The following is a 17381-nucleotide window of genomic DNA, read 5'->3' on the forward strand; positions in this document are numbered from 1 at the left end:
TGCTGAAAATGCTGTCAGTTAAATGAGAAGGCGTTGCAGTAACAGTAAACACTTCTCTGAAAATGTGGCTTGACCTTTGCCTGTGACGTCTGGAAGGCTCTGAGGGTGTGTTTCTGTCAAATGTGAGTTAATCTAAGCAGCGGGAACGATACGTACTGCATGGCTGAATGGAAAGAAAAGGTTTGAAGGCTATGCAGCTCATGATACTGCATCAGCCCTCAGTTGCTAAGTGACAGGATTTCAAACCCTAGACAGAGGAGGTGGAATAACATAATAATTTTTTTAATGCATTTTACCATGATGGAAACTTAGGCATCTCTGGACTGTTACAATTTAAAAAAAATACACAAAAGAAGACCCTTGAGTTTTACCCTCATGATTTCAAAGTTTTTAAGTTGCATTTTCCATTTCACCCCCTAATTTCTCTTATCCCATTACAAATACTGATATTTATCCTCAAAGTTACGACATTTTCACCAGCTGGAAACATTCAACGTTAAAAATTCAGATCTTTACAATCCACTTGACACATCATGGGTTCATTATACTTCGGCCTGTATTTCAGCTGCATGGCATCCTTGGGTGGCAGTCAAGGGACTCTGTATGCTCACTGTCTCCTGCAAAATCTATTAAAAAAAACGCCACTGGTCATAGTACGTCTGTTTAAGGGGGGTGGCTTGAGAGAAAAGCTTAAACCATGTTTCTGCATTTTTTTATTCAGCAATGTGCAGTTTGTGTGCAGGTGTGTAGTTTATTTTTATCAAGCACATTGTTTTCATCATCCTGCAAGCTTAATGCTCAGCAGTTGAGTTCAGGCAGGTGTTTCTGGATCCATTGTTCTTGACCAAGGTTTGTTTATTTTCCACAAAAAGGGAGGAAACTAGGGATTCTCTGATACCAATTGGTGGCATTGGTTATTGGTGTGTCGGTGCCTCAAGGCTCAATCGGTATTGGTGAGAAGATGTCCATAGTGCCAATCTAGGCAAACAGCTCTGCCTGGTTTTTTTTTTGTTTTGTTTTGCTTTTTTAACCAGCGCTCTTTGCTACTTCATTTGAAATGTTACCTCTGATGCACTTGCTCTGTTTTTCGCTGCATTGCCAGTCAACAGGGTATAAAAGTTTACATTTGAAAAGAACTTGTGTACATTCTGAAGAATTGTTCTGATGGTAAACATATGAATATTTCATAGTTTAAATGAATATTAATTTTGGTAATCCTGCACTCATTTTTTGTCTTTTACCCAAAACATTACCGGTTTTATCCCACAGAAGGGCATGCAGGTTATTATTTAACGCTAGTATCAGATCGGTATCAGTATCGGTCAGGGCCAAAGCCCAGGTATTGGTATCAGAACCAGAGAGGTTGGATCAGTGCATCCTTAGAAGAAACCAGTTGCAACTGATCAACCTTGCTTCGTGCCCAGTGTACTTTTTTAGCTCCTTAGAGCACAGTCACAATAAGCATGAAATATTAAAACAAATTCAAATACACCTGCATTTCACACTGGTGAATTGGTAACACCATCTCACTTTTTGACCAGAAAGTTATTGAAAGGGCCATAATTTACACTAAATTGTTAAGTTAAGTCAGTGCACATGAACTCTGGGGTGTCAACTCTCTATTTAAGTATGGATATTTCTCACTCAGTTGTACTTCCTTCAGTCAGGTGATGATTTTGTTTCATAGTCAGATCCAGTAACAGAAACCAACTAGAGTAAAAGAAGTGAACCTCGTCAATTAACATAATGGGGTAAAATAAACGTCCTTTACACATCATATCTGAGAAGATATTTTCTTTTCCTTTGTAGTATATCAGATAAATAAATCTGTCTGAAGATTTGAATGGGAATAATATAATCATGAAATATCACTTGACCCCCAATGTTGAATTCTTGTTAAGGCTTTGTAACCAGCTCAGCTTTGAACAGCCAAGAAGAGAACAGACAAAAAAAAAACACAAATCAGCCTTTAACTCTGATTTATTAATTACCTTTTAATGCGAGAGTGTCCGGGTTGTGCAAATGGTGCCAGACGAAAGAACTTTCAGCGAATCCATTGTCCTTGGAAGGCGCTCAATCTTTCAGAGTGATTGGCTGAGCATTAATTATTCAGCAATGAGCCCAAACTAACGGGCCCCTCCCAGCAGCGGTTTGGCAGTGCACAGAGGACGGGTGGAGCACACCCCCAGCATGCATGCCATCACATCCATAAATGCATGATACGCTAAGCTAATCCACTAAGTGCAGCTCTGACTCTGTATCTATAGTGCAATCAGGTGTTCTGCTGCTGAAATGGGCATTAAAGAACAAGACCTGTGTCTGTCTCTTATTCATTCCAGTTTGGGCAGCGCTCCTCAAAGTCTTCACACAAACACTCCAATTTCTGTTTGCAAAATTGAGCAATAAAACTCATCCAACTTGGCTAACACTTAGTCATATGCAATTTTGTGAAAACAAGCACCATGTCTCCCGTTTTGAGGTGACTTGTCACACTGAGAACTCTCTTCTCACACATTTCCACTACACACTCGCAACATTTTAACACTTAAACATGATTGGATGACTAACCCTAGTGCTGTTTTTTTTGCAGTCATGCACCTGTCACATTTTTGTGAGATACTGTAGGAAGAAAGTGGGTAGGAGTGAGTGAACAAACACTGCTCGTGTCAGATGCTCAGTTGATTTAACACCTTCAAAGAGACAAAAAGGAGCGCTGCCGTCGTGGAAGGTCATACATGCACTCATGCTTCAAAATGCTTCATTCATAATTGAATGCATATCATGCCAGCTGGTGTGAAAAGTTGTCACAAATTTGCAAAACTGAGCTTTCTAAAAAGTAAAAGAGTTTTTTCTGCCGTTTGCTAGCTGTTCAATCAAGGACGAACAGATCTCCATAGAGATGTTCTCTCACAATAACTCCTTTATCCTTAAAGGTATCAGTGCGTCATCATCCCTGCCTTTCTCCTTGCTGATTGTCAAACTGAAGAATACACAGAGATTAGTGTATTTATAACCAGGGGTGGACGTCAAAGACATCAAAGTTCAAAGCAAACACCCTAAAAGGACATTTTTCTTTCTTGAAGCAGCTTTCTACTTGCTTTTGCATATTCTAAAAGTACTACCAAGTTTGAGAAAAAAGCCACACCAAGAGAAGGAGTCAATCATAGAGACCCAGTTTAAAGTCTCTGAGTACCACAGTCGACACGTATGCCAAATCTGGCGCTTTAATCTACTGCGTAATAATTTAAAAGTCTCTTTACAGCGAGAGGGAGAATGTGCATGTTCTTCATTTCAGTGGAGTGTGTGAGGTTATGGATGTATGTGTGTGTGTATGGGGGAGAGAGAAAGGGTGGAACCAACCAGAAGACAGATAGAGGAAGACAGCAAGGCCTGATGGAATGCTGAATATAGCTAACAACTGTGTGAGGCAAGAGGTCCCATCATGCATACAGAAAAAGTCTCCTTCATTAACTATCCAATAGACCTCTGCACACAAAGACTCATTCCTACATTTTCTTGTTGTGGTTGATGTTGGATGCTTCATTATCATGTAAAATTTTCTGCTTTGCCTGTTTGTATTTTAACACTAAATAAAGATTAAAGTGAAAGTGAAACTGCATTATTTCTTTCTCACAAATGTTCATCTATAACTTAGTGTTTCAGTCTTTGCCACATTGTTAAACTCACATCATGATAACTCAGAACTGGTCTTAACCAAGGGGCAACATCAAGTTAGTATAAATGAAGCCTAGTGAGAAAAGTTGCTGTTCATTGAGAATCTGCTTGAGGCTGGCTGCAGAAAGACTGGAAGTCACGTACACACCCAGCCAAAAAAACTGACTTTTATAGCATTAAAAAGCATATTTATAAAAACAGCTTAGGTCTTACATGCCGATTTCAATATGGGCACACACTGTGCGGTGAGTGAATTTTTTTCTAACTCTGCGGTTTAGAAGTTATTAGGATTGTTTGATTGTCCGATCAGAAACACAGCTCAGGTCACATGACTGTCGGGCGCCCTGTAGCTGTTTGACCTGTCGTCAAAGCAAATGTGGCTGTGTCCGTGGATTGGCTTCATTTCAGGTATCAGGAACAGACAGGTGACATCGCAGAGGGTATATCCGTGTTTTATACAGTCTATGCTCTTAACTTATTAACTGCCAGCCGTTTAGGAGCATTGTGACTGATCTTAAAACCCCAGAATATTGTGCTCTATGACTATGTGAATGATGAAACTACAAAAAGAAAGCGTAGACTCTCTTCCTTTATCATGAAAATAAATTTTACCTTTTTCCGTACTTAAGCAAACAGCAGTAGAACATGGGCTGGATTAACTAAAACACCTGTTTTTTGTTGGTTTATATGTTTTTGTACCAAAAAACACAGAAAATGAGCTTAAATTAGTTCTCAGCGCTCATCTCCTATCCTTTGATCTTCTCCATGATCTGTCTCTTTTCTCTCGATCATGACACATACTTGGTTCGAGTGTGAGCTGCCTGAAGTTGTCCAATTTAAAACTTCTCACTGCTGTCTTTCTGTCATCTCTGTCTCCATTGAAAAACGTAACTGACACCTGGCAGTCAGTGAGTTTATTTCTTTATACTTCTATTCTGTCTATTTTTAGTGGACACCAAGTCAGAACCTCAGGCTTAAGCTGAGTCTCCGTGTTGCTGTGCAATACTCCACCCAAACACTAGTTGCTAACAAAGCTGCTGGGGGTCAAATTAAGGAAATATGATGTTTGAGCAGAACTGCATTCATGGCAGATGAACTGTTTTAGCTCCTAACAGTCAAATGTGTTTTTTGCCGCAGGTTTTGACCATAGACTGTGTATAGAGTGGACAACATGGCTTTGCCGTTTACCACTGTACAATTTTGAAGCCTAAATATCCTTGTCACAGGCGCAGCCATATGAAGCAGTTGTGCAGCCAGAGTCTGCGCAGTAGAGACGATGAGGGATTCTGGGAGAATCTGAGCGGAGCCAGGTGAGAAAATGATAATATATTTTTATAAATTAGAATAATAATTTTTCTTTTGCGACTCTTAGCAATTCTTGGCTCTACCTTCCAACATATTTTACAATCCCTGTAAAAAAAAAAATATACAAGAACGGCAGCTGTCAATCACTGTTGAACATGATGTAAAACCCTGTTTTTAACCTCTTATAACTACTGAAAACGAAACTTTTCAGAAAAAAGAGGACTTGAATACAAGGCAGCCAAATGATATCCTCAAATCATCAAATTAATCAGATATGAGAAACATTTAATCTTAAAGTTTGACCAAAGCCCATCTGGAATGACTGGAGAGACGGATTTTTTGACCTACAGCAGCCAGCCACCAGAGGGAGCAATTTTTGTGGCGGCCTCACTTTGAGCCGAGCAAGATAAAATCCTTTTTTTTTTCAGTTTATTGTTTTAGACACGTTGTTTCCTACAACTCTCTATTTAGGACTGTGTGTAAATGACTGCCTAGGGCAAACACAATTGTTCCTTTAGGTAATTGTATCTATGCAGGGATGATGTTTTGAGCTTTTGTTTTTAAAGTAAAATAAGTGTTCAATCAGGGACAAAAGCATCACACATTGGACAACCAATAGGTGATAAATACAAAGTAAAGTAGACAGGAAACCGTGCTGAGCACAGTGCTTAGCAACAAATACACTGAAAAGAGAAAAAAATAACACACATCTCACTCTCACACCTTTAACAGAAGCACAGCTGTTAATGTGAAAGTCTTCCTCATCCTAACCTCTCTGCTAATTATAATACCTGCAGTCCTCCGCACTCTTCCTGTACACTGAGCTGTTACAGTGAACCAAAGCAGTGCAGAAGGATGATTGGCGGTTCAGATTAACGTGACTGGCAGTGGCTACAAACATACCCAGTGGCATGCTGTCACCGCCCACGCCTGGGCAGCCATTTGCCCTGATCTCCTACCCAGCGTCAGGTCTGCTGCTGTTTACACGTCAGACTCTATTTACTCAGTGAAGCTTTGCCGTCTGTTTGAGGCGGATCAGCTGCATTTCCTGAACTCCTACAACCTTACACTGCACAAAATCATTCAACAGGAGGAGCAGAGGGCCCTATTAAACCTGCAGGTTTTATTAAATAGGAGCAAGAAGTGAAGATTTTGAAGCACGTCATCGTGTGTCACCTCTGACAGAGAGAAGAAAGCAGTTAGTGACATGCAGACATGGATCAGTCATGTTAGTGACGCTCTAACACCTTTCTTTTGCATCACTGCCTCAAAACTAACAAGCTAGCACGCAAGGGGTTACTGAGCAATAAGGGTTCATGGTCGAGCAGGTTTCTGAAATCAATCAGTTTCACAGACCGGACGGATCTGAATGAAAACAGGCCGTGGTGATGAGCGATGATGTTTCCATGACAACAGGCAGGCTGAGCGTGCAGCCTGGCTTTGGTATCTTCAGGCGTGCGGCAGGCAGCACCCAGACGGTTTGGGTTTTTAACCTCTTAAGTGGAAGAAAGCAAGCTGCAGTCTCAGATGGGTTCATGAGAGGATGGGGGGGATGCGTGGGTGAGGTGTAGGGGTGGGTGGGGGGGACTTCAGAGTCAGGCATCAGTTAAACCTCTGTCTCAGCGCAGACATGGGAAATGAAAAAGGTGGTGGGTGTTATTTTATTTATTTATCTTTTTGTTACCATCCAAATCCAGCAATGGCCAACTACAGAGATATGAGAGGGACAAACAAACAGGTTAACACATTGAAGAACACATACACCTACACACACATACACAGAAAACAGTCTTACATATTCTCAACCTGTCCTTAAAACATACAAGAAACTCTGACTGCCTCACACACACACGCACTGATGGCCTGTGTTAAAAAACACACTACGTGCAGATTAGAGAGGCAGCATTGAGAGTGAGGAGAGGACAGGATGACTACAACAATAGAAACAGCGTGGGGAGTGCAGAGAAACACGCCTGCTAACGCTCACTGCTGGCACATGCACACTCATAGATGAGCTGTTTAAAGGAAGAGAGCAGTCTCTTGAGTTTTCGGCTCACCTAATCTGACGTCTCTATTCAAGCCGCTGATCTAATGAACACTTGTCGTTTTTATTTGGATGCCCTGTGACTACTCTAAACAATGGAAAACACTGTTGCTATTTGTTGCCACTGAGTCCAAAGAATAAGCCCAAATTACCCATCAACCCTGTGTCTTCTGCTGCAAAGAGGTTCTTTAAGTCTGACTTCACTGTTTCATTAAAGTGCAGGTTAGGGGCTGTGAATGGGAATACTTTGCATAAACGCTTTACTGTATCAACATCTGGATCTAAAGTTTGTGTTTGTGGGCTGTTTGGGCAGTTGTCTATAGGCCTGGGCTGATAACAATATATTGTCCCACAGTTATAGAGGATTAATGATATTATTGACAATATTATTGACTGTATTATTTTCAGGCCAAATGAACCACCAATATAATGAAAACATATCACAACAATGAAAGTACACCCTTTCAAATGCAATAAACTTTTACTTCTCTTGAGAATTTTTTACTACTGTAATTGTAATATCAACAACAGTTAGATATCCAAAAGATACTACTACTACTACTACTACTACTACTAATAATAATAATAATAATAATAATAATAATAATAATAATAATAATAATAATAATAATAATAATAATAATAATAATAACAAGGGCTCTTAGTCAGAAATTGCACTTGAATTTAAAAAAAAAAAAAAAAAAAAAAAAAAAAAGGTGTTTAAGTGCAGTATTTCTTTTCCCATGTAGCAAACTAAACACTCTGTCTCCATGTAAATTCTCACTCATTCAGGCCAGAGTTATTCCAAAAGCTCAAAACCGAGGCAACTGGACTGTTTGGAGTTTGTGAAGACGTTACACCTCTGATTCATGAGGCTTCATCAGCTTCATCCTAAACTATAAACAGTCTGGGGAGATGAGGAAAACAAACACGCATGGACATGGCAATATATTGAGGCCAGCAAAATTATTGAGTTCAATTGATTTAGGCCTTGCTGTCTATAGCCTTGATCTGTTTGTATCAGGATTGTTTGTCTGATGAGAAATTAGAAACACAGATCTAATCTCTTAATTTTTCACTTTTCTGTAACTTTTTAAAGTATTTTATTAATTTTAATTTCATAAGTGGAGAGAAATCCTCTTTAAGAAAGTGACACATATTTTGCAATGGAGATACAGTAGGCTCAGCTTGTTATGAACATTTTCCATGTCTTACATACATCATAGTTGGATCAACTAAATAATTCAGGTCCCGTCTTAAAATAGTGTCTGATTTCTACATGATTACCCCCTGTGTGTGATCCACCCATCATTCTTTTTATTCATGATTATTAAAGACCACTCTGCAGTTAATGCTGTCTTCTCAGCACTGGAGGGTCAAAGGTGAACTTGTAAGAGAGCTGAGCTTTCCCTGACACATGTTCGCTCACTGAATCACACCTTTCATTTCAGTGGAGGGTAATTCCACATTACTCTGCTAACGCCTTGTCAGGGGCCCTAAGGGACTGCTTTTAGACACATGCTACATGTCCCCTCTCTTACACATAGATTGGATTAGTCCTGGGTTGATAATAAATTTTGCTAGACGACATATTGTCCCACAAAAATTGACGATAAAGGATGTTATTGACAATTTTATTTTGAGACCAAATTAACCATTTGTGTAAATATTTCTAGACATTTTTATAGACGTTTAAGTATGTGAAACGTTCTCCTCTCATATATGAGGCTTTATCAGCTTCTTTTCAAACTATGAACAGTCCAGTTGTCTCGGTTTAAAGCGTTCAGAATAGACTTTCTGTGAGCGACACTATTTTGCGCTGTTCCGTTTGTTTTTACTTCGTTAATCAAACACCTGTGTGAGTGCTGACTGGAAAAACTGTGTCGGGTGGTTGTGTTTTGGATGGGTATGAGAGTTTGTTGTGTTGCCTTTTTTTGTTGCTGCACACTGGCTCGACCATGATAACGGGCTCACCTTGCTCATTCAGTTTAAAGCTAAAATATTTCTACTCTGGGGCTGTGGCATTTCACTTTACAATCACCTTTTTTTCCTCCTAATTTCTACTATGTTAACCTGCATCTAGGGATGGGTACCGAACTAGGTACTTTTATAGGTACGGACAGAATTCTGTCCAAAGTATCGGGTACCGATTCACGTAAAACCAAAAGGTACCATGTTTAGGTACCTAAATGCATCCTTGTGACTGTGAGGGAGTGGGAGAGTAGGTAATTTTCCATGCCTGACATGAACACAGCATTGCAGGGTTACATACTGAAGAGTAAATGTGTTAAATTGAAAAACATATTTATGTTTTATTATTAAATAAATTCATTTTTTGTGACAGTAACACAAAAAAGTACTGAAAATTGGTACCGTTGAGTACCGGTACCGATTGCCAGGTACCGGGCATTGGTACCGCATTGTTTCAAATGTGAAAGGTACCCATCCCTACTTGCTTTTGCCCCTAACTGACGAGAAGGTTCACTCTGTTCTGCGTTACAAGGGCTGAGAGTGATGCACAGAGTGAACCCTCTTGATATCCAGCTTGTTTGCGACATATTGAGGTCAGAAATATTATTGAGTTCATTTAATTTATTGTACGATTAATTGATTTATTGACTATCATCCCAGGCCTACATTTGACCTCTCTGTGTTTGGGTTTGCATTAAAATTTGTGCTAAAATTAAGTTGGATTTTCTATTTAAAAGAAAGACGGAACATGTAAGCATCAACAGGAGCAGCATGTCTCTGCGTGCTCCCACCTTGACAACATGGCAGCAGGTTGAGTGTCCTCACCATCAGGGACTGAGCTTCACATGCAGACGGCAGTGAAGCACTTATAGAAACAGATGCTTGTGCGTGGTACTGGTGGCAGGAAATGTGGCGTGACTTCATTTCTGTGTGTGCACACTAGGGGCGAGTCAGTGCGGGGAGACAAAAGTATGTGTGTTGTAAACACAAGCATTCAGCTCCATCGACTGCCTTCTGTCAGTGATACTAACTCAATATTTACCTCCAATATGTCTTTGCTAGTTCCTCTGACAGCAGGCCAGGAGCCAAAAACATTTCCAAGGAAATATAAAGAACATTTGGCTGAAAAGTACAGGAAACATTGATCGATACATGAGTGGTCCATTTTAAGCTGCGGCTATAATGTGATACTGTAATCTAATTATAACTTCTAATGTAGCTGTTGTATTACATTAACGTTAAGTCTCTCAAAGTATCTTGTAATGATAAAGTATACATCATGTCTCGCCATGGCTTACAGACAAATCCCTGCTGTCATCCTGGCTCAAAGTTTCCTGATGGATTGTGAGGAGGGCAGAAGGAGGGATAATTGATACGAGGCAAGGTCAATGCCTTGCCAGACTCCCCGCAAACACAAACACACACTCACACACAGCTCCAGACTAACACCTCTATTTTTGTTATAAGTCAAGATTGCAGAGGTACTCTGGAGATAAGCCGAGGAAACAGTTCAATATTTCTTAAATCAACTGACTAAATCCAACACTCATGACCTGAAATCAGAAAAACACTGTTTCTCAGACTCATTATTTTTGAGTCTCAGACTCATTATCTTTGAGTCTCAGAATGATCATTTCTTTAAAACTGGATCTGATTGTCATTGTGTTTTAAAGACAGAGGTTGGTTTGAAGGTACATTCACCTTAAGGCCCTTTATTTCTACTCAGGAGGCTCCTGCTTGTTTCTAAAGATTTTGTGTTGGTAGATTTTATTTTGTTAAAACCTGGGGCAAGGTTTTCCAGCTTGGTGTATGCCTGGGTGAGACCTTGTGTCCAGCTCGAAGCTTAAGAAAAAGTTAAGAGGAGAAAGAGCTTGCTCAGGCTGTGACCTGATTTTAAAGTTTTGTATCATCTGCAATAAGCTTTGTCTCAGTTTGTTGAAGGCTCAAATTTACAGTGTTGGACAGGAACAGGCCTCTGATCCTGGATCTGTCAGTGGAACTCTGAATACATAAATAATGATGCTGTTGTTTTATGAAGGTGATGGTATAATACTTGACTGATTTCTGTTATTCAAAAGTTTGTGCTTGTGTTGTTTAACTTCACAATAAGCTTGTTTAATGTTCTCCCTATACCTACTGAATTAGTGTGTTTTCCGATCTTTGATTTTCTTATGGGTTGTGTTTCTTCCTTATGCAAGGACTTCTGCAAAGTCCGACATGAGAGATAAAACCAGCTCAGTTTACAAGAAGCTGGTGCACTCAGCCCTCTGATCTTTTTCTAAACTTATAAAAGTTCTCTTTTGTGCCTGAAGCTGACAAGAGTTTTCACTGTTTGGTTTTAGCACAAGAGCTGGACAGAAAACACAGTCATTTGGTGTCAAATTCAGCATATTATATCTTAAAAGGGATTCAGATCATTTTGTCTCTCCACATATGTCAACTTGACTTTTAAGCTTTTATGGAATTCAAATTATTGTCTCCAGCACACTTTGTTTTTGTGACCTGATTATCATTTTAGTGAACTGTTCTGCATTGCTTTTGCTTTGCTTTGTCATGAAACACATCTCAGACTAAGCTCACGCTGACTGATATGATTAAAATGAGCTGCTGCATCACTTTTTTAGAACTCTTAAAAAAATTCACAACCTCCTCTGACACCAGATGACGGGGATGTTCATTCACTTGTCTAAATTACCCACCATCCCCTCAGAATCTCAACACTGCTTCCCTTCCTCAAACAAGCACATCTCATAAAAAGACTGTGTAGTTTGTGTTCAAACAGCAACCTGTAGACAATGAAGAGGAGGAGTGATGTAACCACTGCAGAACCTAGTGTTGTTTCTGGTGCCAAATAATACTGAGCTCTCTTTCTAGCTGCGGGTGGTATGAGGAAAGCTCTGCTGCATATGAAAGCTTAGAAAAGATTTTGAGTGTTGCAGAAGTGATGTGCAGTATATTTGTATTAAACAGCTCAGTGGTTTTGGGTAGGAGCACATTAAGGGGAGCACTACATGTGGTCAAAACACTATTTTATAGAGGTGATGTCACAGTTGGCCACACCCACAATAGTTACATCAATTATTACCACTAATCCAAACATTAGCAGCACTTTTTGTGCAACATTTTAGCTTCATCTGTGTGTGTTTGCATCATCATCCTTACCGCAGCTGTCTGTGACACCACACAAGATTTGTGTGGCCATTAATTCCCATTCACACAACAAGACATCTGAGCCAGCGGTCAGTCACTCTCCTCACACGTCTGCCTGTCAATGAAGTCTCATCGTTCTGTCAGTTTATTTCAAATTCTTAGAATATGACGTCCGTAGTTCAGCTCAGACGTCAGTGAAAATAAGAATTCTTCGAAAAGAAAGGAAAGCTGCTTCTGTTTCAAAATTACCCAGAATGCAACAGCAGCAGCATAAATGCTTTGCAAAGTCAACGTCCTTGACGAGTGAGGCTGTAAAATGAAACATGGTTGGTCTTTAGAGGAAACTGTTGCCATCTATACCCTGCTGATGTAAAACCCATTCAATGCAATGTTTGTAAGACAGATCATTCATCTGATCTTCTGATACAAAATCTAAGCCTGCTCCTGCATCTTATCTGAAATAAACCTCAGAAATGCAAAATGATAAAGTGCCTCAGGTGTTTTTTAGTGTTCTAAAGTTGAAAACTTTTTTGCACATAGGTTTGAGGATGAAGAAGCTCTGAACAGAATCTTGGTTAATGAGCTCACTGTGACTGTTAAAGTGACAACTCTTGAGCTCTGACACAACACAGAAAAATCCTTTTTACTGGAAATCCAGTGTGACACGCAAATATAGGATGCATGTGTAAAATCAACAGAGTGCAACTAATGTAGGATAGAGCCTCTGTTGGCACAGGCCTACTCACCTAAATGCTTCTATGAATATCCATCTTGGCACTGTCTTAACACCTCGTTTCCTTGTGACAAGTGGAATAAGCTGTTTCTTTTCTAAGGTGATGATTAAACCTCTAAAAAGCTCTAAATGAGTCAAAATGTGGGTTTATTCCAGAAAATACCAAGTGATGTGATACAAACTATTATAAGTATTTTTCACATAAAATCAAAGGTTGGAAAAAAGCTTCACACAACTGCAAGATCTTATTTTTAAGAGAGAATTCAGGTTTTGCGCCGAAACAAACTTGTAAAAGACTTTTTAAAAACTCTTAATGAGGGATTTAGGGACTAAAACCGCGCTTAAACACTCATTTTGAGGGTGCGTTTTTGTGAATGAAAGGGAGGTTGGATGCGAGGTGTGAGTGTGGGATCATCGTGTATGCTTGGAGAGCTCCAGACGCAGCGCTGCGCCCTTACCCGCGCCGCCCTGGAGGAGTACGGATCCTCGAATAGATTCCAGATCACCGGCTGCCACTTCCTCCACTGGCTGACATTCCCGTCCGCAGCCACATCCTCAATGCCGAGCCGCTTCCCTATGTCGTCCTCATCCTCCCCGTTGTCCACATTGAGCTCAAAGACGTCCAAAGCCTCCTCTGCGTCCCGGTGCTGCCGGTATGTCATCCAGCAGCAGGGCTCCACGTCCGTCTCATCGATGCCCCAGAAGGAGAGCTCCTCCTCGAACAGTGGTCCGCACACATCCGCCGGGCAGTGGAGTTTTCCAGTGCGGTAGTAGTTGAGCACGTAGGCGAAGACGCCCGGGTGGCGGTCGAAAAAGTACTCGTTGGTCCGCGCGTTGTACTCGATGAAGCCGGGGACTTGTTGCAGCTGATCCAGCACGGAGTCGATGTCCGAGTCAGAGGCGAGCAGGGCCAGTCGCGTCCCCGGCAGGGTCTTCAGGGTGGTCTTATAGGTCTCGTGCCTCGTGCCCCCGACGTTGAGGATTATCCTCTCGTTGTCGTCAAACTTGCCCATCGCTCTGTATCAGACATGACTTGATGAAAAGCGGGGGAAGTTGGCGTGTGCAGTCCGGAATAACGGCGAGCCCGACGCGCACACACCCACAGTCCTGTTCAAAGACGCTTCAGGATTTTGATGCGCAGCATCTCCAATTTCAATCATCCGACGCTTTCTTTGCAAATCAGAGGTCCAGGGAAGGTGTCCATCGCTGTTTGTGGATTTCAGGAGATGGAGGTGGTTTGTTTGTATTCCACTATCCGCTCAGACAGTCAGCGCTCAGAGTGTTGAATGATCTCAACCGGTGGCTCCAAACAGACTGTGCTCGCTGTTGCTGCTGCCGTTGCGCGTCTCCGGCGTCCCTGCCCTCTCCAAGACGCACAACCGGCCGTCAGCGTCAGGAGCGTTACTCCAAAATATTCAACACAGCCTTCATAACAATAATGCCTGCTCTACTTTTATTGCTTGCTCGGAAAAATTACCCATCGCACACTAACGAGTTTGTTGGTTCAGGAAAATCATAGAGGCTGGCTATGAGAGAAACACTGCTGCCTCTCACGACTTGGCTCAAGAAATAACTGAAGGGAACATGTTTCAAGTTAATTTACTTTACTATATCAGACAGTTTAAGGGTGCTGAACCTTTTAAAAGCTGAACAATAAACACAAACATTAAAAGCAAGAATATCAAGTATATTTATCTTTCAAGTGTCTCTTTAACTCTTTCAGCTATCATAAAATGATCTCCATCATTAGTGATATCTAGTCTTTAGAGTAAACTGATTTCTACCTGGTATTAATTGAAATGATCATTAATTTCAAAGTCAAATCAAACCCAGAGGGTGTGCACAGGTTGCCACAGCATTAATAATGAGAAAAGTTATCTTAAGTGGACACATGTTGTATAATAATGAGTAATGAAGACTACAATAAGGCCACAGCCTTTTCAGTCAGTAGAGATAGCTGGCAAAGGTTTAGAAAAACAGGTGATAGAAGACTTGTGATAGAAGAAGAGTTACCTTTGTTACATTTAAACAGAATTTTACAGGCCTGTGAAAAACTGACAAAAGATGCTGCAAAATTAACTGTTTTTGTTTCCAACTCTATTTCCCAAAGACAAGTTAACATGGGATATTTGTAAAAAAAAAAAAAAAAAAAAAAAAAAAAAGAAAAGAAAGAAAGAAAGAAAGAAAAATGTATCTAAATAGCATTGTTTCTGGAGCAATTTTTTACTTATGCCTGCCACACAGACTAAACTGTATAGAGCTGGGAAAGTAGGATGATACAATAATACAAAAAAGCAACTAAGTTAAACCCATGAATAAAATATAAACATTATTTTAGTGCATCCACCAGAAAAGTTATGTCTTTGAGTCAAAGTAATATGCGAATAAGTGACACTGGTAGACAAGTTTTATTTGTTGTCAAAATGTATCCTCACATATTTCTATGAGCACACCTACTCATTTGTTTAGTCTCTAATGATCACAGTGTCATGGGTCCTAGTGTTATTTCTTTACTCTTATTTAAATTCATAATTAGGTAGCTTTAATGATCTTAAACTACAACAATCAATCTGCTTTCAGTCATTTGGAGTTCACATTGTTTATTTAACAGCTTTTCACTAATACTTGAGTAGATTAAAAAAAAAAGTAAAAGTAGAAAGTGACCTCTGGCTGTGTAATTTTAGCATTCTTTGTGTAAACCAGACCACTCTAAAAGCTTTTACACAGCGAGTAATGTCTATCCTTTCACACACTCACTCAGCTTTGACTGAATATTTGTCACATTAACAGTACTCTTACTTGAGTGGTATATTTTAGTACGCTTTCCAGCCATGTAAAAGAAAAGTTTCTTTAATTTAAACATATCTGTAGGCTTTGATAAGAGTAAATGTGTTAGAGAAGCATTTAAAACTCTGGGCACTCATGAAACTGAAAGGTTTTGTGGCTAAGAGCAGAGAGCATCTGCCTACTCTGACAGTCGACACTCCACACAGAGTAAGAGGAAGAACGAGTGACATCTTCAGGGAATCTGAGCACAACTCAATCATGGAGGAGACACTGCTCTGCTGTAATTACACACATCATTATTCCCTGATGGAAGACTCTGTAAAGCTGCAACCTCTTGGTAACCCAAGTATGCTCATGCCTTGTTTCGATCAGGTCTTGAGAAACGTAGCTCTCTTCTGACTTTTCTGGGTTCATGGATAGAATGTAGAGAGTTGGGTTATTTACTGTTGTTCAAACAGTTATTCTATTGTCTCAGTGAGGGTTGATGTGTTGTGTTTCAGACTGTAGCTCTTCATCTTCTTAAACTGAATAAAATGGGCACAAACATGCAGAGGACGTGACTAAAATCCCAGCTGCTTTAAAGTTAATTAATTCACTGATTGCTTGAACTCAGACTCTTTCAGAGACTTTCATTTATAGTGCTTTTCACTCATGTTGCCACCTGGGAGGTTACTTTGGAGGGAGACGGACCTTGTGCCTCCAGTATCTAAAAAGCTACTTATCTGGTTACTGTTTTCAAAATAAGACTGGGTTATAACTAGGGATGGGTACCAAATTAGGTACTTTAATAGGTACTGACCAAATTCTGTCAAAGTACCGGGTACCAATTCACGTAAAATCAAAAGATAGAATAGAATAGAATAGAATAGAACTTTATTGTCATTGTAACAAGTCACAGCAGCAATCAAGAAAACAAAAGTCAGAAAGTGTATAGAAAGTGCAAAAGGGTCCATAAGAAAATATATGATGACAGCTTGTCCATCATTCTCCAGTTCAGCAAGCCTCCACCTCCACAGGGTCCAGGACTGAGCTTCTTCAGCAGTCTGTTCAGTCTCTGTCTCCTAGATCCTGTCTGCTCACAGCTGGTGAAGCTCTTCCAATGTGGCGTTGGTGTCTGGTGTTAGCTCTGTTAGCCATGTCTGTGAATAGCATGATGCTACTCTGCCTTCTGGTATTCCCCCTGTTAATGGGTTAGCACAGCTAGCTCGTCCATCTTATTGGAGAAAGATCCTACGTTCCCAATAATGATGGATGGAAGGACAGGTCGATGTCGTCACTTCTTAGCTCACACCTGAGAACCAGCACGTCGTCCTCACCTCCTTCTCCTCACCTTGTGGGGAAACATCAGGCCTTACACCAGTTAGCATTGACATGCTACAGGCTGCTAACAGCTGAGTTCACATGTAAACGATGCAGCCATGGTTACATGTAGGATCTCCAGACAAACACAGGAGAAAAAGTAGTAAAAATATCACTGAAGACACAAAAAGTTTGGTGTCCATGACCAACAAATGAGCCATACAAAGTAATGATCCACTCCAAATACAAAGATTACAAAAAAAAAAAAAAAAATTACAAGAAGTGGACAAAGAAGAGAGAGCTGCTGCAAAAGGCAGCCATAGCCAACAGGGAGAGACCTACTAACCATGATAGATACCATGTTTAGATCCCTAAATGCATCCTTGTGACTGTGGAGTGAGTGGAAGAGTAGGTGGT

General features: G+C 40.4%; 1 protein-coding gene across 4 annotated transcripts in view; it reads right to left on the reverse strand.

The window, feature by feature from the left end:
• Positions 1 to 14303, reverse strand: part of kcnc2 (potassium voltage-gated channel, Shaw-related subfamily, member 2) — a 104056-nt gene extending 89753 nt beyond the window's left edge. Inside the window, exon 1 of one of the 4 annotated variants that reach the window (XM_074697925.1) lies at positions 13337 to 14303. In XM_074697925.1, coding sequence (XP_074554026.1) covers positions 13337 to 13891 — 555 coding nt within the window. In that variant the 5' untranslated portion in view covers positions 13892 to 14303. The remainder of the gene's footprint in view (positions 1 to 13336) is intronic. The other 3 variants (XM_074697927.1, XM_074697928.1, XM_074697926.1) reach the window with 3 other exon arrangements.
• Between the last annotated feature and the right edge of the window lie 3078 nt (positions 14304 to 17381).

Source organism: Halichoeres trimaculatus, unplaced genomic scaffold (assembly GCF_033239565.1).
Source record: "Halichoeres trimaculatus isolate MK-OKI-2021-1 unplaced genomic scaffold, fHalTri1.1 fHalTri1_scaffold_21, whole genome shotgun sequence".
NCBI lineage: Eukaryota > Metazoa > Chordata > Actinopteri > Labriformes > Labridae > Halichoeres > Halichoeres trimaculatus.